Source organism: Cervus canadensis, chromosome X, assembly GCF_019320065.1.
Source record: "Cervus canadensis isolate Bull #8, Minnesota chromosome X, ASM1932006v1, whole genome shotgun sequence".
Lineage (NCBI taxonomy): Eukaryota > Metazoa > Chordata > Mammalia > Artiodactyla > Cervidae > Cervus > Cervus canadensis.
Genome location: NC_057419.1, coordinates 129,870,550 through 129,889,607, shown reverse-complemented (window position 1 = coordinate 129,889,607; position 19,058 = coordinate 129,870,550). Strand labels below are relative to the sequence as shown.

General features: G+C 42.9%; 2 protein-coding genes across 3 annotated transcripts in view; one reads left to right on the top strand and one right to left on the bottom strand.

The window, feature by feature from the left end:
- The window catches only part of TMEM255A (transmembrane protein 255A), a 49,651-nt gene extending 38,762 nt beyond the window's left edge, over nucleotides 1–10,889 (top strand). For both annotated transcript variants that reach the window (XM_043458710.1, XM_043458709.1), the window contains 2 exons: nucleotides 1,261–1,404; nucleotides 8,542–10,889. In XM_043458710.1, the coding sequence (XP_043314645.1) occupies nucleotides 1,261–1,404; nucleotides 8,542–8,700 (303 nt within the window). In that variant the 3' untranslated portion in view covers nucleotides 8,701–10,889. The remainder of the gene's footprint in view (nucleotides 1–1,260; nucleotides 1,405–8,541) is intronic.
- Nucleotides 10,890–11,149: 260 nt separating this feature from the next.
- ZBTB33 (zinc finger and BTB domain containing 33) lies at nucleotides 11,150–18,885 on the bottom strand. Its single transcript, XM_043458708.1, has 2 exons — nucleotides 18,600–18,885; nucleotides 11,150–16,278 (listed from the first exon to the last, which is right to left on the bottom strand). Exon 2 carries the CDS (start codon nucleotides 16,274–16,276, stop codon nucleotides 14,279–14,281), a length of 1,998 nt encoding a protein of 665 aa, XP_043314643.1. The 5' UTR covers nucleotides 16,277–16,278; nucleotides 18,600–18,885; the 3' UTR covers nucleotides 11,150–14,278.
- Nucleotides 18,886–19,058: the final 173 nt, after the last annotated feature.

Below are 19,058 nucleotides of genomic sequence, written 5' to 3'. Positions count from 1 at the left end.
GATTGATCATATTTTTGTCACAGTGAGAGCAGTAGTCTTGTTGCTTTGACATTTTGTATTGGGGGGAGGTTCTCAATTTTTTTTTCATTTGTGTTTTTGAAAGTCAAAGATTTCAACTATTGGTTTGAATTTTTCAAAATAGTCAGTGTGGGGAAATGACACAAGTGATACATAGTAGTTGTGAAAACTTTGGCTTTATAATTAAGAGTAAAGAGTCCCCATTTACTTCCTAATACCACTGCCCTCCCCAGAGACAGCCGTAGCTAACAGTTTGTTGTGAATCTTTCCAGATTAATTTCATTGACAAGTGTATATTCATATATAATTGTTTGGGTCTTTACATAAACTGAGATTATGCTATAGTAATAGAACATGGTGACTTTTTAAAAGATTTTCTTTTTAGAGCAGTTTTAGATTCACAACAAAACTGAGATGAAGGTACAGAGATTTCCCATAAACTTTCTTCCCCGACACACAGCCTCCCCCGTTATCAACATCCCCCACAGAGTGGTACATTTGTTAGCAAGGATGAGTCTATATTGACGCATCATAATTACCCAAGGTCCATAGTTTACCTTAGGGCCCACTCTTGGTGTTGTAATTCTATGGGACATAGAATATTGGACAAATGTATTGGACAAATGAGTTCTATCGGACAGGTGTATAATGACATATATCCATCATTCTGGCAGCAAACAGTGTTTTCACTGCCCTAAGTAGCCTCTGCGTTCTTCCTGTTCATCCTTCTTCCCAATCCCAACCCCTGACAACCAGTGATCTTTTATTGTCTCCATAGTTTTGTCAGTGGCTTGCTTTCTTAAACATTGTTTTTAAATTTCATTTTTGACTGCATGCAGGCTTTATCTAGTTGCAGTGAGCAGGGGCTACTCTTCGTTGTGGTGTGTGGGCTTCTCATTGCCATGGCTTCTCTTGTTGCAGAGGCTGGGCTCTGGGCTCTCAGGCTCAGCAGTTGTGGCATCTGGGCTTAGTCATCTCGTGGCATGTGGGATCCTCTCGGACCAGGGAACAAACCTGCATCCCCTGCATTGGCAGGCAGATTCTTAACCACTGAAGTACCATGGAAGCCCTGTTTTTGTTTTTTATGTTTACAAATATATTCTGGACAACTTCCCTGTCACTAACTATAGGTGCACGTCATCGTTTATCAACAGCTCCATAGTATTCTGTGGTATGGATATCCCATGGTTTATTTAACCATTCTGTTAGTGATGAACATTTATATTGTTTTTGATTTTACAGAACCCAACTCTCCCAGCACTGAACTGTTCTGTTGAAAATGCCCATCCAACTGTTTCTTACTATGCTCGTCCTCAAGTGGCATCCTACAATACCTACTACCATAGCCCTCCTCACCTGCCGCCTTATTCTGCTTATGACTTTCAGGTATGTTTTGAGAGAAAAAAGAACTTTCTGTTACCCTTGCTCTCGCTCATCCTCTCTTATTCTCTCCATAATTATGGATCCTTCCTAATCTATATGAGGTAGCCAGGCTCTCCATCTCACAGCCTGTGGGTACCTGCGAAGCTTAAGGACTGAATAGGCAGGCAATGATGGGGAAAGACACAAGAGGAGATGCAGAAGAATGATGGACAAAACAGGGAGAGAAGGAGATAGGATTCAGATGTCCCAAGTGGCGTTGACCTCCCGTGAGGTACTCATGAGTACGTCACCACAGACTCCTGTCCAATGGTGGCTTTTTCCATTTCTCTGCCACAGGAAGGGGCTTGTCTAGTCCTGTTACATAGCACAAGGACATGCTGAGTCACACAAGGGTTTGATTCAAATCTGTACTGAGAAAGCAGTCCCTTCTTTTTTTCTAGACTTCCTAACTGGGCCTATACCGAGAAAATATTTTTTATAACACCCTTCTCCCTTCCTTTTTAATTTTTTTTGCCTTGTTATCATGTGGGTCAGAAATAGTGTTACCAAATTTGCACTTTCCCATTTTCCTTTTGAGCTAAGATGAAGCACAGAAAAACAGAACCCAAAAGGCACTTCATTAAAGGGAATTCATTGTACGTGGGCAGAGCGCTGAAATAGACACTTCAGGAAAACAAAAGAAATGGTCTTTTAGGCATTTACAGTGATTATAAACCCCAGACCACAGAAGAGTGGGATTCCACTCGAATCTGGTTAATTCAGGATTTGGGGACCAGGGAAATGCCTTTGAAAGGAGGCAAACCCATAATGAATTTCATTCTATTGACTAAGAGTCCTGAATGTTCCAAGGGGACATAAAAGCATGACTGTTTGGGGGTGCTTCCAATTAACCAGCCAGTTTAGAAAAACAGAGCCCTTGGAAAACCTAGTTTCTGCCTCAGATTAACAAAATAATTGAAACTGAAAACCCTCCCCATTTAGTTGAGTAAAGTGTACTTTGGTTTGATTTAGACACTGTATGGGCAGGTCTAGGACTCTATACCGCAGTAGGAATACATCTCTATAGTGTGAACGTGGACTTGTTCACTGTCATAAAATATAGCACCAGCACAAGGAGGCATCCATTAAAGCTTGGGGGAAAGTGTTAGAACTTGTTTTAAAGCCTACTGTATTCACAGGTAGACAACTCAGGGAACTTGTTCCCCAAACAAATAATATAGACTAAAAAACACAAATATGCTCTGAAAGGGCATAGATAATTACAGTAGTGACAGGGGCAAAAAGGAATCCTTTAAGAGAATTCAGGGACGTTGAACCTAGCATGAGAGGGTCACCATTCTTTGAGGCATCCATAGCCAAAAGTCATCGTGGGCTAGAGGGGCCACGCATGGCTCCCAAGAGGCTGCTTCCATTTTTTTTTTATATGGAAGTAAATTATATTGATTAGGTCGGTTTTTGGACTTTTCACTTTATAACAAACCTCTGGAGTAGGAGCAGTAACCTCCTTAGTAATGGGTGCTGCAAACTCTTAAGATAGGAAGTCCCTGTTTATGTAATGGAGCTATCTTTCTGCCCATCATTACTCATTCCAAACCATCCCAGGCATGAAAACAAGGTTGCCCAATGCCAATGGTGGCCCAGACTGTTGGTTTCAGTTCAGTCAGTGTTCCCATGTGCCAGACACTGTACTCGGAGCTATGGATGTAAAGTCTGAGTGAGACCTAGGCCCTGCATTAAGAGATCAGTCTAAGGACCTGAGTGGGGATACCCAGGGGCAGCAGTGAGGACAAGGATGTATATCCAGGTCTGTCTGAGGCCAGAGACTGGCTTGGGGGATTCTTGAGGGAAGCTGTAAATCTGAGCACAGTATCGATCTTTTCCCCAGTTAGTTTCAGAATATTTCCATGTTTTACTGCGTTAAATGATGGGCTTTCTAATCATTACTCAGAAAGGTTCTCTTGACTCGCTCTTAACCGTGTGATTACATGGCTCCCCACTCCAAGGACTGCTGGGCCACTTCTTATACCTCTCCTGGTTCTTTCCAGAGGTTCAAGCTGTCTTTTATATTTCCTTTTTGGAGACTTTCTAAAGTTGTGGGTTTTAAGGGATATGATTTATTTATTTGGCTTCACTGGGTCCCCAGTGCAGCACACAGGCTCTTGGTTGAGGTGCGTGGGCTTTCTCTAGTTACTGTGTGGGCTTCTCTAGATGTGTCACATGGGCTTAACTGCCCTGTGGCATGTTGGCATGTGGTAATTTAGTTCCCTGACCAGGGATCGAACCTGTGTCCCCTGCACTGGAAGGTGGTTTCTCAACCACTGGACCACCAGGGAGATCCCTAAGGGATATGTTTTTAAGTGGTATTTGTTTCCCTCTAGAACTTAGATAGCATTTCATTTTAGTGTTTGAATGGAGCTTTCTTTTGTTCACCAAGTTCCAGTCCCTTATCGTTTCGTACAAGGAAATACCAGTCTTTACCCAAGAAAGCCAGGAAGATTAGGGCCATCTGCTGTGTTCCCAGATAAATGGAAAGCAGTCAGCAAAATGCATACCAGCTCTGACAATAAAAACAGCAGAAGCACAGACCTAACAACAACATCCAAAAGCCAGAGCTCCATTATTCTCTTAGATTGTATTGGGGGCCCAAATAATAGCAGGAAAATAGACCTTTCTGGGCTTTGTTCTGAATGATTTCCCCAATTTGATCATTTCCAAATAGAACTATTTATGTCACTTTGAAGACTTCTCTCTCCCTTTTTACCCCTGAGGCTGATGAGATTTATAGGGTGTTCTTTTAACCCTGCAAAGTCACACCCTTGTTGGGTAGCTGTCCAGCCAGGAAGCTTGGGAAGCATTTCTTGTGGTCAGATGGGAGCGAGGACGTGGATCTAGTCAGGTGGCCCTGAGGATGTCATGAGGGCTGAGCTTGGAGAAACAGGATTCTTGCAGACATTGGACCTGAAGCCAAGGCTGTCAGTGCCTCCTTGCTTACCTTCCTGCACTCACTTCTCTTGTACCTTGCACTCACTTCCAGGTAGCCAGGAAGTCCATATCCTGTAGGGTATGAAACATCAGTTTCTACTTCTGCTGGGAAATTCAACCCTGTGTAGCTTTGGGGTCCGCTTCCCTGGGGGCTCAGTGGTAAAGAATCCACCCGCCCAATGCAGGAGATGTGGATTCAATCCCTGGGTCAGGAAGATCCCCTGGAGAAGGGAATGGCAACCCACTCCAGTATTCTTGCCTGGGAAATCCCATGGACAGAGGAGCCTGGAGTGCTACAGTCCATGGGGTTGAAAAAGACTCCGACTTAGTGGCTAAACAACAACAAACTTTGGGGTAAATCCCTTAACGATTCCAGTCTGACCTACTGGGCCAGAACCCCTACTTCACTCTAATCATGTCCCTGTCCTGTCCATTTGGTGAATCACCAAGTTTAGCTTGAAACAAGAGCCTTTGCAAAATGCCACTGCCTCTGTGGATGGTCTTTATTAAATCACAGAAAGGTACACTAGGTTTTGATGTAGCCACTGAAAAGGATCCATTATAAACTGGGCCTACTGAATGAGAGGGTGGAGGCCGTCTTGGGGGAGGTGGTAGGTGGAGCAGGTGACTGACAACCTTAGAAGGCTGCCACTGCCACTCAGCCTTCTATTTCCCCTCTCCTGCCAAGCTTCTCCTTGCCTCTCCTCTCTCTCGTTTCTGATCCCTCCCTTTGCTCCACTCTTCTCTCTGTCTCTCCTGGGTTTGCTTTCTGGGCTGGAAACAGAAAGTGAAAGTGAAAGTGAAGTCACTCAGTCGTGTCCGACCCTTTGCAACCCCATGGACTGTAGCCCACCAGGCTCCACGGTCCATGGGATTCTCCAGGCAAGAATACTGGAGTGGGTTGCCATTTCCTTCTCCAGGGGATCTTCCCGACCCAGGGATCGAACTCAGGTCTCCTGCATTGCAGGCAGACCCTTTAATCTCTGAGCCACCAGGGAAGTGGAAACAGAGGGGGAATGCGAAGAAGCAAGAGGCCCTGGATTTTACCCTTGGAACACAGCATCTTTTGCTGGTGTAACCTTCATCACCGGGCCAGTTATAGGGCTCTTTAGGGAGTCACTGCCTCCCAGCGCTTTCAAAGAGAGAGGCACACGTGACAGAAATGCACGTGGGTCTTGCAGAGTGTGGGTCCGCCTGGGGCAGGGAGGGGCAGATTGAGGCGGGAGAGGAGTGTCTGCGAGGGTGCTCCCACCTCCTCTGTCCCTGCGATAAGCCACCCCAGCCTCTCAGAAGCAGCTCAGGAAGCTCGGAACCCAGCAGTAGGCTATTTAGATGCTTTTCATGCTTTTCATGCTTTGTGGTGTGAAAGGATTCAAAGCTCTGTTCTTCTGAGTGGCCCGTCCTGTCCCGTTAGTCAAGTCTTAGGCAGGAACTAAAATGCACGGGGCCTGCTCCCCAGCTGCAACAAAGCCGAAGCTTTCCCAAGGTGCCTGCCTGTTGCTAGGAAACTGTATGCTGGTGCCCACCCCCTCCAACCCCGCCATCCCAAGGGCGGCGGGGGGGGGGGTGTGTGTGTGTGTGGACTACCGCCTGTTAGCTCCCTCGCTCTGCCATTTATCCCTAAGACTCCAGCATCATCAGAGGGCAGTGAGAAGCATCCCACCCCCTTCTCCCTAAATACCTTCTTATACGGGAAACTTCTCTGGTAGCTCAGTTGGTAAAGAATCTGCCTGCAATGCAGGAGACCCCGGTTTGATTCCTGGGTGGGGAAGATCCCCTGGAGAAGGGATAGGCTACCCACTCCAGTATTCTTGGGCTTCCCTTGTGGCTCAGCTGGTAAAGAATCTGCCCACAGTGTGGGAGACCTGGGTTTGATCCCTGGGTTGGGAAGATCCTCTGGAGAAGGGAAAGGCTACACACTCCAGTATTCTGGCCCGGAGAATTCCACTGGACTATAGTCCATGTGGGTTGCAAAGAGTCAGACACGACTGAGCGACTTTCACTTCACGGGAAACTGAGAGGTGAAAACCCAAGGTGGCCGTACCACCCCCTCTTAGGATCAAAGTCTACAACTGCCCCCAGCAGCCTGTTACTGCCTCTCAGGACAGAATGGCCTTTAGCTCCACCTTCGAAACTTGCCTTCCCTTCTGTGTCTGGGGGGCAGAGAACTGGCCTTCTGACTCTATCCTGGAGCGGGATTTATTTATTTATTTATTTATTTTTTGGAGCGGGATTTAGAAAGGCAGAGTGTCACATCTCTGGACACAGAGATCTTGTCTCTGGTGGAATTTTGCTTTCCTCTCTGGTTTAAGAGGACAGTGAAAGCAACAGAGGCGGAGGGAGAGAGAGGAGAGATCATGAGACCAATGTCAAAGGAAGCATATCTCTTCCTGGAGGGAGAAGAAATTTGGAGATTTTTGGAAGCAATCTGGCTTGTCTCAAGTCAACTGCCTCAAGCTCTTTTATCTTTTTTTTTTTCTGCTGCACCATGCAGCATGTGAGATCTTAGTTCCTCAACCAGGGCTTAAACCCGTGCCCTCTGCATTGGAAGCATTAACCACAGCATTGTAAGCCTTAACCACATAACCAGGGAAGTCCCTCAAGTTTTTTTTTTTTTTTTTTTTTTTTTTTTTTGTCTTTAAAGGCTTTCTATGACCCTGTCATTCCTTCTCTTAGATCAAAAGGGTGGATGGGGTGGGGGAGGATCAGTCCTGACATTATGTGGTAGGAGACAGAGATTTCAATGTCTAAAGCAAGACCTAGAAACCAGGATACCCCTTTCTAAGGAGTGCAGAGGTCAGGACTAGGGATAAGGAGAATCAGCCAACTGGTCTCAGGCTCCAGATACCTCCTGGCAAGGCTGACTCTAGAATGTTCTACGCCTGGAAATGACATGATCAGCTTAGATTCCAGGGCTTCCCAGGTAGCTCAGTGTAAAGAATCCGCCTGCCAAGCAGGAGACATGAGTTTGACCTCTGATCCAGGAAGATCCCCTGGAGAAGGAAATGGCAACCCACTCTAGTATTCTTGCCTGGGAAATCACATGGACAGAGGAGCCTGGTGGGCTACAGTTCCTAGGGTATCAAGGAGTCAGACATGACTTAGCAACTAAACAGTCAACCACTTTGACTCTGGCCAGCAGAACAAAGTAAAGGTATTGACCTTCCCAAACAGCACTTGAACTCTTGAGAAATTTTGGTATAAGTGGGTCTTTTTTTTTAAATATAGCAGTTCCTCCTAGAGCTAAGGCACAACAGAAAATTGCCGTTCTACATACCCTATTCGTTGGCTTACGTTTGCTCTTATTGGAGACCCCTCCAGCCTTCAGGCCTCAGCCATGCTCCACCACGCACAAGATGTGACTGTAGCCTTTGAAAACAGATTTTATTTCTAAAAACATGCCAAGTTCATCTTCTGTGCTCTATGAGTGACTGAAGTCTTAGCCACTCATCCAACATTGATTGAGCAACTTCTACTTGCCAATCACTGTTCTGAGCTCTGGGGGAGAGAGCAGTGAACAAAACAGGTCAACTCTCCTTGAGTAGGAAATTCAGGGTCAAGGGTATACACTGGCTGGGAAAGAGAAGTGGCAGATTGACTCCTAACATGCTGATTCACTGGTATTTTATTTTTTTATCCCATATCTCTCTCCCTTCCCAAAGTGCCATGCATGCTCCATTGCTCTGTCATATCCAACTCTTATGATCCCATGGACTGTAGCCCACCAGGCTCCTCTGTCCATGGGATTTCCCAGGCAAGAATACTGGAGTAGGTTGCCATCTCCTTTTCCAGGAGATCTTCCCAACCCAGGGATCAAACCCATGTCTCTTGTATTGGCAGGCAGGTTCTTTACCACTGAGCCACCTGGGAAGCCCTCCCAAAATAACACAGAAGTAGGAGCAACAGGATAACTGACTGAATGAGAGGTCCAAAAGGCTGGGAAAGAGGATTCCAAGGCATCTCTGCCTGAGCTTTGCAGCCTGAGTGAGAAAGTGGGACCAGTTCCATTTCATGGCCCTCATTAACCCTGCAAGGTTTAGGGGCTCTTGGTTGTTCCAAACTGGAACACACTGGGTCCATATTCATTTTTAAACAATGACTAATGTTGGGGAATTGCAACCTCATGGTGGAAACTGATGTTTTATTTTGATTGCACAGCATTCCAGCGTCTTTCCATCCTCCCCTCCCTCTGGACTTTCTGACGAGCCCCAGTCTGCTTCGCCTTCGCCCAGCTACATGTGGTCCTCGAGTGCTCCACCCCGTTACTCTCCACCCTACTATCCACCTTTTGAGAAGCCACCCCCTTACAGCCCCTAAAGAGGAATGCCCGCTGGCTGTTGAGATTATTGTGGCTTTTGTATTTCTGCTTTAGTGGAAGTGTGTAGGGTACAAAATTTAAAGTGTGACTCATAAAGTTTGACAGTGGCCTGCCAGGCTAGGGAAAGATAGGGAAGAAGTTTGTTATTAGTGCAGAGGAGTGGTGGCCAGGCTGAGCCCAGCAGTTCTGAGCAGGACAGCGCGAGGCTGGGGAGCCATCTCAGCAAGAAGCGTGTCTGGTCTGGGCCTGCATTACTCTATGGCCCCACCTCTGTAGGCCGCAGAAGCGTGGTTGCCATCTGCTTCACTTGGTGTAAAAGGAGTGTTATCCTCACCCTTGGCAGATTGCCACTCTAGCACCTCAGTTGAAGCGCCTGGCTTAGAGGCCCTCTCTTTCCCTCCCACTAAAGTCAGTCCCTAAGGAAAATTTCCCAGAAGACAGGGCTACACGGTAGTTCCAATGCAGAGAGTTCTGGCTAAGATTTTGTTTGCTTGTGTCTGATGCTGAAAAAAGCTGGCCATATCCCTTACTCCTTTCTTCTCTGTATTGTAAAAATGGCTGTTGTGATCATTCAGCTCAGCTTTTGTGATTGGTACCTCCCAAAGGGAAAAGTGCAATATTCCTTCGAGTAGTGGGGAACAGGATTGATTGTTCAAGAAGCACTGACATACACAGAGCAGCATGTGAGATGTTTAAAGTAGATCCCAGTTATACATCAGGTAACTTAGGAAAACAGCGGTTTACTACATGTTGCATTTGCTGTGGGAGATAGAAATCTTACAGTTAAAACTGAGTTTTAAAAATGCTAGATTAGGTTCTTGGGTCGTGTTATCAACTGTTACTAATCTTTGTGACTATTTAATCTTCAAATATTGTGCTTCAACCCCAGCAAACCGCACGTATCCTGCACCCTACCCCAAAAGAATCATCTGTATTTTAATGCCACTGCTCTAATTGGTCCTTTTTTCTGTTGAGACCAATCGTGACAGTGTTCAAGATTATGGAAGTGTTACAATGCCGCTTTAAGTCTGCAAAACCTCAAATGTAGTCAACTTGACAAACTCTTAAGTGTTATTGTAGATTTAAAATCCATCTGGCACATTGTGGTAGGTATTTGTACAGTTCTTTTAATTATACATAGCTTTAAACCTCAACCTGATGAATTTAACACTTTGGCACCCATGCCTTCACTTCAGAATGAACACTTTCATTGCGATCTTATGTTAATCTGAGAATTGATTTAAAGGAAGATCGATAATCCTACACTTGTAAAAAAAATACAGGGCTATTGTATTTTAGACAGAACATATACAGGAAAATTTTCCAGCCAATTTCGCTACCTCCCAACTTGATGGAATAGAGGTAGCAGGCAAATGCTGGTGCTCCCATCTACCTTGTAGACACCCAGCCATCAAGAATTCTCAAGGCACAACAAGTGCGCTCACTGTTCACAGTAAATGTTTGCAAAACATTCAGTTTAACTTTTGACATCACAAATGATGTCTCATCTGAATTTCAAATCTGAACAATTATCTTTTTGCGTTATATAACACTATTATTTTCTACTGTTCTGAGCATATTAAAATTCTATTGGATTTCAAAAAGGGACTAATAACCAATTGACTTACTATACAAATATCAACTTGTGATACTCAATGAAATTTCTTGCTGTTTACACTTTACATTTTGCTTTACTGAACGTGTATGAGTATTTAATTTTTTAAAAGGCACCATTACACAGTATATCCTACATTTATCACATTTCTTAAAGTGTTAAGATTCTAGGACTCATTTCTATGTATTTTTCTTACTTTACAAAATAACTTGAAACAGTATAGATTTTGTAACTTAATTTTAGCAGCTTCTTTTTTTATTACATTGAATTATAAGAACTGCATGTTACCTTAGAAAAGTTAATATTTGCTGCTTTACTCTTTTGCAAAAAACATTTGCTGTAATGAAGGAATTTGTATTTCCAAAATGTACCTTGACTGCATTTTGTAATATTTACCGCTTTATTCCTAATTCTGCTTTAAAGTATTGAACTGGGCATGAAAAATTAAAATATTAATCCAGAACCTGTGTAAACTGGATGTTGCTTAAAATCTGTATCACTGCCATGTTGGAAACCCAGACTGCTTTTGTGATGTTTCAAATTAATAAAACTATCCTCCTCCTTATCAGCTTACATGTGTCTTCATGGAATCAACAGAAGTATCACAAATGCTCTAAAGCAACTGACAGCAGTTGACTCACTTCTGACTATTATGGTTCAAGATATAATGGGCATGCGATTAACCAACATATAAAACCTAACAGGAAATTCTGTCATATTGTCATCAGAAATATAGTTTCAGTCTCCTGCTACAAAAATTGAAAAACAACAGAATGTAATAGTCTATATAATTAATGAAAGATCATCTTGTAAAAAAAAAAGACACTCAAAAATCAGAATTAAAACATTTTATTTTTGCCATAAGAAGCTCTACGAACTAATATCAGGTAACGGTTAATGAAAAGTAGAACTTAAAGTCATGACAGGGAAGACTGTACAAGTATGAACACTACAGCACTGGGTGGAAATGAACAAAAGTTTCATATGATTGACAGAGGTGAGAAAGCCAGTGCTGTTGAATTAGTATTTAATTCTTTAGAGTATGCACACCTTGATGATCCAAAAAACTTTTACCATTTTTACCTTTATCTTTTTGGTACAATGGGAAAAATGCAGCATCAATTCCTCATAGTGGTTTTATGTGGGGGATCATTACCAGCAAAATGACAAAATATATTTTAAAGTGAATCTCTCAAGATTGCTATGGCATATAAAAATCTTTGCTTAGTTTGAGCACTTTCATTTTCTGTCATCTCTTTGAATAAGTTGCTATTTCAAACAGTTCCTATCCAGAATATTCATAGGTAATTTAGCATAGGAGCAAATCTGAAGCCAACTTGAATGAAAAAAATAGTTCAATTGCCAGAAAACTAAGTATAAAATAGGCAAACACCATGACAGGTTTTGAACAGTATCTTGCTACAGATTTCCAACCCCATAAACACTGGGAGTGAAGGGTTTTAATTCCCAGAGAGTATTCCACATGGATTCTGAACTTTGGATATAGAGACTTCTAAAAAAACTGAAGACCCTGACATATGTTCAAGTAAGAGTCTTCTGGCAAAAATACAATTTAAAGTGAATTTTCCAGTTTTCCTCCTCCCAAAAAAACTCTAGAAGATACCTTCAGTAGGCAAAGTTGAAATTTCAGACTCAGAACTTAGACAGAGCACAGCAGCAGCAAATAATTATATCAAGATAATTCAGAATGGATAGTTTTCCATTATAGAATTCCTAGTTTGTCATAATGGCCTTGCAGAACCAAGTTTTACTGAAAAAGTGAAAGTGTTTGTCGTTCAGTCGTAACTGACTCTATGCAACCCCATGGACTGTAGCCTGCCAGGCTCCTCTGTTCATGGACTTTCCCAGGCAAGATACTGAAGTGGGTAGCCATTCCCTTTCCAGAGGATCTTCCTGATTCAGGGATAGAACCCAAGTCTTCCGCACTGCAGACAGACTCTTTACCATCTGAGCCATCCAGGAAGTTAGCAGTTAAGTCTGAAAGGACTGGAAGTATCATTCACACTTGTTGAATTATGTCTAACTGGTGAAACAGCATAAATGAAACAAACAGATTTCCACTGAAAACATTTCAGAGTGCACCCTATAGTCAAAGAGTAATGTTATCAATACATATACAGAAAGGAAACAGATATTGCAATTCCAGAGATCAGACTCTTAAGCTGTATGGTAATTTAAAAATTTTCGAAGGATTAGTTTACAAAATGGTCTTAAGGTCTCAACTCACAGAACGGAAAACATAAAAGATGCACATCATTCTAACCCTCGGTAAGCAAAGGATTGTATTATTTTTCTTTCTCCTTGTATTACTGCAAACACTGATGCCTGATACCCTCAGTTACCATCTTAAGAAATACTGAAATCATTATCTTTAAGTCTAGCTTACTGTCAGAAGGATGACGTATACATGAGAAACTGATTAAAGCTTTAAGTTCAAAGTCAAGAAATAGACTATTTTCAAAAATACATTGTTAAGGAGAAAGAAAATATCTATCTTGAATTAAGAAATACTTAAGCAAGGTTACAAAGGACTAATAACTATGCACAACAATCTTTTTCAGTATCTAATCATATCTTTTTTCCTTTGCAAAAATTTACAGAAGTTCAACAAGTCAATCCTGTTATAAACGCTAGGCTATATATTTGTTCCAACCTGCTTCCCTTTTAGTACTGGCACTTCAGTAAGTTTTGACTTTATTTTCTAAGTGTTTAAACATGTGTCATTTTAAAAGGGAGAAAGGTGGTATTTATTGTTCTCAAGATAAATGGGAATCAACAAGCCTATTTAACTTCCTTGTATAGCTTCTGATTGCTATAATACTGCAGCAATTTGCAGATGGGATGGAACTTATTTAAAGAGTAAAAACCTAAAAGGTCTTGCTGAAAGGAAAATACTAGATATCTGATTCAGCTATGTCAAATAAAAACTTCCTATTAGAGATTCTAAGTAATATGAACATTTAAAAATACATGCCAGTAGCCTCCCACCCAAAATATGTAGGAGTCTCATTTATGAAATTTGTCATTTATAAAGATGCATACATAAAGATTAGTTTGGTGTTCAGATTCAAAATTTGAAAATTTCATAGGAATATTCTTTAACCATAATGAGCAAAAAGGAAATCTCCATTCACTTCCATTCTCTGTCTCTATCATATAAGAGCACAGAATTTAAAGCAAATATGATAAAACTTTTAATCTCTTCCTGTCTGCATTACAGAGATTTCTTTTTTGCCCATAGAAACCACACTGCAAAGGTATATATACAGTAGTCCAGGCACCAAAGTCTTTTTGAGACTATGGTGATAAAAGTGAAGTTTAATTCTAATTAGCCAAAACTCGTTCATTCTTCAAATGAGAAACTTGTCTGCACAGCTATTTTCATAAGGGGTGGGAGGCAGGAGGCTGCTATCCATTTGGGTTAGCAAAATACACAACCAAGCAGACTTACTCTGAAAATTTCCAGGACAACTTTAGAAGTTCTCATTTACTCTTTATGCCATATACAAGACACAACACACATTTATAGTCTCAATAATAAGAAAATTGAGAATTCAGCAGTAAAGTGCTAACACGGAAGGGGAAAGTTGCAAGATATACTAGGGTATGCTAATAACTCCAGTTATTTTCAAAGAACATTCAAACTGATTCAAATTCTATTCAGGAAACTATCTCTCCAAGCTTTTTTTTTCTTTTTGCCTCTTTTAAATGTGCTGAAAGCTAACTATATAAACAGATACTTGGGGGAGGGGGAAGTTCTCAACCTCTATTCAAACTTTCAGAATAATTTGCTTCTAAAAATTATGAACAAATAATCCAACTAGACTACCTTCAGATGACATGGCAGATCAAATGAACTTGTTTTCACCTTTGTTTTACAGGTCTTCTGAAAGCCCTGCCCCTTAAATCCAAACCAAAACTTTCTGATATTTCAAAGGAGTTCAATAAGATTCTGGTATTATAAATTCAAACTCAGTACTGCCATCTGTTACATTCTGTTTAAAAATGGAATCATTTTCCTGCTGAATAAAAATATCTTCCCAGGTCATGGGCTTGTTCTGAGGAGCAGATGTGGTCCCTACTGGAGGTTCTTTCCCAGCATCAACCTTATACCCAATACCGTCATCCTTCATTACAGGCATAGTGCCTGACCTATCAGAGAGGTATGCATATTGTCTGATCTGTAAAGACCTGCATGGATGTAAACGATAAAGCTTCGAGTCTCCAGAAGGATCTTGACTATGAACGGATTTTATGTGTGAAGACATAAACTGATAGTTGATGAAAGACTTGCCACAGGCCAAACACTGATACCTTCGCTCTCCTGTGTGATGAATTTCATGCTTCGTGCGATATTCTGCCAGAGGAAAGACCTTCTCACAGTAACGGCAAGGATACTTCTTCTCCCAAGAATGAATGTTAAAATGTCTCCGCAAGCTTGTCAGGCAGACATATGACCTTTTGCATACAATACAGATATAATAGACCCTTCCATCTACTATTAACTCATAGTGATCATCATGTTTAACTTTCATACGTTTATTTGCCGTCTCACTGCTAGGTGTTTTTGGTATCTCGTTCCCAAGTCTGGCCTCCCCTTCGTCAGGGTCATCTTTGACAGGGATAACTATATCATAAGTATCTTCACCAATATTTGCATAAACCTTGCAACCCGTTGACAAGCCTTCAATTTCAGTAGCTGTATCTAAAGTAATAATCTTCTGACCCTCCATTAGATGTTTGGATCCTAAACCTGGATCATTAGTGTTTCTCGTAATTATATCTGAAATTTTTAAAGAATTGGAAACTGGCTCTTGCAGAAGTGTAGGAATCTGCATCTTCTGTATCAACGATCCATCAAAAGTGGTATTTGGGGGGATCTCAGCCTGTGGGACCAAAGATGTATTACTGACAGCAGAATCTGGACTGGAGCTAATAGTGTCATCATCATCATCTATAATTTCCTCCTCCTCCTCTTCATTGGCCTTGTTTCCTGGTAAAACAGCACTGTTTGGTGGCTGTTGATTCTGTACAAGTAAATTGATTGAAGGAGACATATGATTTGGAAGTGAAGAACTGACATTTGGTGGTGTAGTAATTGGTGTCTGATTTAACAAAATGATGTTGGGAGTCAGATGTGTTGGGGCCGAAGACACCAACAATTTTTCACTTCCCTGTGTCTGGCTCAGAGTTGCCTGATTCACAGAAGTAGGAAGTTTCTGAGTAGGTGTGATGTTTGTTAAAGGGGGAGAGCTATTGCTCACACAAGGTGCATCATCTGAAATAGCAACAGAGCCTGGGTTAGGCTGGACCTCTGCCACTGTGTTGGTACTTGGCAAAGTCTCCTTTGCAGGCAGGATCTCAGAGCAGAAAATGACATCATCGTCGTCATCATCTGAATCAGTAACAATGATCTTTTTTGTCTCATAATCTTCAGCAGACAAGGAAAAAGATTCTGTTATAATTGGCATTATAGTGGCCCCATTTTCTTGGGATTCATCTTTTGATTTTTGTATTTCAGGAGGTGAAGTTTCTGCATTACCATCCTGAGCTGTACCTGAGATGCTTTTAACCTGTGACAGCGGGACACCAAGCTCTGCTATAAATTTAACTCCTAATAACTGCCCTGATTTAATTAACTCATCAAGTAAATCTGATCTAACACGAACAATTTTAGAACTATAGATATAATTGAGAATTTCTGCAAAGATCTCTGCTCTTATAAAGCTCAGTTCAACAACTTGCCCAGCAACTGAGAAGAGCTGATGGAAGTAAGTACTAGAAGCTGAAAGAATGTTCCTATGGGCTCGGAATTTTCGGTCTTCCACAATAACAGTAACATCACAGAAGAGTCCATGGCCACGTTGCTCATTCAAGGAGTTCAGCAGACTGCCAGAGTATTGAATGTCTGTAGCAGAAATCAGTTTCCTACTCTCCATGCCTGTAAGAGAAGGGAGAAGGGGAGATGAGTGATTAGGAAAGAAAAACACAAGTACTTCATTATTTAGAATTTTAGCTACAGCATCATTAAATAGTTTATTGGAGTTTTAACAGAAGTTTGGTGTAACTTTTTGGTTTTTATATAAACTGTTCTTACAGGTTTTTGTATATAACTGTTCTTTGGACCACATGTCAAATCTCATGACTTCCCCCTGAGAAGAGACAAGCAAGTTTTAAACTGATCTACAGATTTGAACACTAATCTCTTCCTTTGAATCTTAGATACATGCATCACCACTAAGCAATTTTTAAAGACTAAAGTTAATTTTCTTGTTCCAATTTTGGATTTTCTCAAGAGTTTAATTTTTAACTGAACACTTTAAGAAAAATCTTCATTGTGAACACATAAAAAGTTATTTCACCTGTAAATGAATGATGTGTCAGAAAAGCTTGATGTGTGCAATACTAAGTCCAAAATAGGTAGGATTCCTAAACGTTAAACTTATCTTTAACAACATATTCAACAGCTACTCCCTGCAGCCACAGACTGAACCAGCATTCATAAACACTGGTGACTATTACCTCTAGTTTTTATGTTCTTATTTTAATGGGGGTGCTTCATCTGGATAAACTATGAAACACCTTTCTTACCCTCTCCTCTTTTCTTCTTCCCCTCACCTGTCTACCCACCACAATCTCCAGAGATGGAATGTTAGAGCACCAAATGAAGTCAACAAATGCTATTGCGAAAAACAAAACAAGGGAAAAGTTTACCATTTCTTAAAGCTCAATTGCGTGAAAACACAAAACATTTCATTTTGTTGGGAAAGAATTATGAGCACTGATATGAGAATTTTCTTCACACAGAATGAATTAGTGAAAATGAAGATATAAACTTACTGGAACAGACCAGACATCACTCTAGAAAAGGAGAGGGAATGTCAAAAAATAGTACTGCTGTGTGCGACCCTCTAAACAATTTTCAGCACAATTTAAATACATAAAATGATACATGTATATATAATTAAAAATTAGTTGATAAGTCCTTTTGGTAAAGAGACACTTCTATTGCTAGTATATATTCTTTCCCTTTAGAGTTACCAAAATAGTACAACTGTCACAGTGCTTAAGTTATACACATGTGGAAGGCAGGGCGTCTCAAATATCTTCTAAATTTTTCAAAATTATAGCTTAGAAACAAACAAAAAAATAAGAAAAGTCTAGGAATCAAGGATTTAAAACATCATGTTATAAGGCATTACTTGTTAACAGTACCAGGGAATTCCAGGTTACCATAAAGGCATTCATCAGAAAGGGTGACCTTTGGACAGCGAGCCAGCTACCAGCGCTTCCGAAATATGGGCATTTCGACACAAGTCACTTTTCAGTGGATAGACAGGTTTTCTGAATACAGTTCCACTATTTTTGTCCTTTGCAAATGGGTTTTCCCAACGGGGCAAGAATTTCAATATATAAGTCCAGGTGACACCAGGACTTGGTTTCATTTTGTCTTTCCCGTCCAGGTGGACCCAGGATCAGCACAAATCGGTCTGAACCCATCCCAACCCCAGATCCGCGACCTGACCGTGGAAAAGCCATTCTGCACGCCCGTGAGGCAAATCCTTGACCGAGGGCAGGTGACGTTGGAAAAGAGAGACGCCACCCGCGAGAGTGAAACAACCTACACGCGGCTCCCACAACGCGGCAGCTGAACCCCGTCTCCCTCTGTCCACTCCTTCTTCCCCATTCGCACCCGGCCGGCTGCAACCGAGTTTTTCAACCCGGATTCACGTGGAAAAGCAGTTTCTTGCAAATACAGATGGAAGGCCGGCCAGCACGGTCAGGGCGGGGGTAGTCGGGCGAGGCGGCCGGCCAGAGAAAGTAGAAGGTGGCGAAGCGGAGGGTGGGGTGTTGGGAGGGGATGTGGCCAAGCAGGCGGCATTGTTATGCCCTGGGAAGGGGAGGATGGGCCTGGCCGAAAAGCTCTAAATCAAAGTCGGGGTGAGGAGGGGGAACTGGCGCAAAAAGGCAGGCGAGGGCCGTGGAAAACGCCGAGTGGTTCTCCGCGGTGGGCTCCCCAAGCTCCGGGCCTACCCCGGGCCCTGACGGCCCCTGACGGCGGAGGGGACCGCGCCGCGGCCCTCCCGGTTCGTCCCCTCCTTCGCTCCCGAGCCCACACAAAGAAAAGGGCCGGAGGAGCGGAGCCTCCGACTCCGCCGCTTCCTGGTTCAAGTGAGGAGAAAGCGAAGGCAGGCGCGGCCCAGAGACGGAGGAAGCCGGCGCGCTCCCTCGCCCCCTCCCGGGTCGCAGCCGGTTCCTCACCTGCTTCCCGGCGCCGCCGCTTCTCGTCGTCGGCCCGCGCGGAAGGGTGGGAATCCTCCAACAGTCAGAAGCCGGACTCTGCGGCGATTCGGCTCCTTCTTTAAACGTCGCTCCAGTCTTGGTCAACGTCGACGCGGCTACCGCCTCCCGCCGCCACCGCTGCCACAGCTGCCTCACGCCGCCGACAGAGGGCACCGCGCGGGGGCGAGACGCCGAAGACGAAGGAGCCCTCCTCTTCCGAGCGCGGTTCGGCTCTTTCCGGAGAGGCCCGAGCGCTAGGCCGTCCCACTTCGGCGCCCCGCTCCGCCTTCGGCTCCTTCCGCAAGGGGCGGAGGAAGACTGGGAAGCGCCGGGAGCGCTCGGCCCCTTCCGGAGGGCGAAAGGGTGGGAAAAAGGAAAGGGAAAGATGGGGCAACGCGGCAGTAACGGTTGGGATGCGAGGGATACTAGTCCCTTTTC

Excerpts from the sequence above, each read along its gene's own strand:
- ZBTB33 (XM_043458708.1), bottom strand. The coding sequence starts at position 16,276 with ATGGAGAGTAGGAAACTGATTTCTGCTACAGACATTCAATACTCTGGC.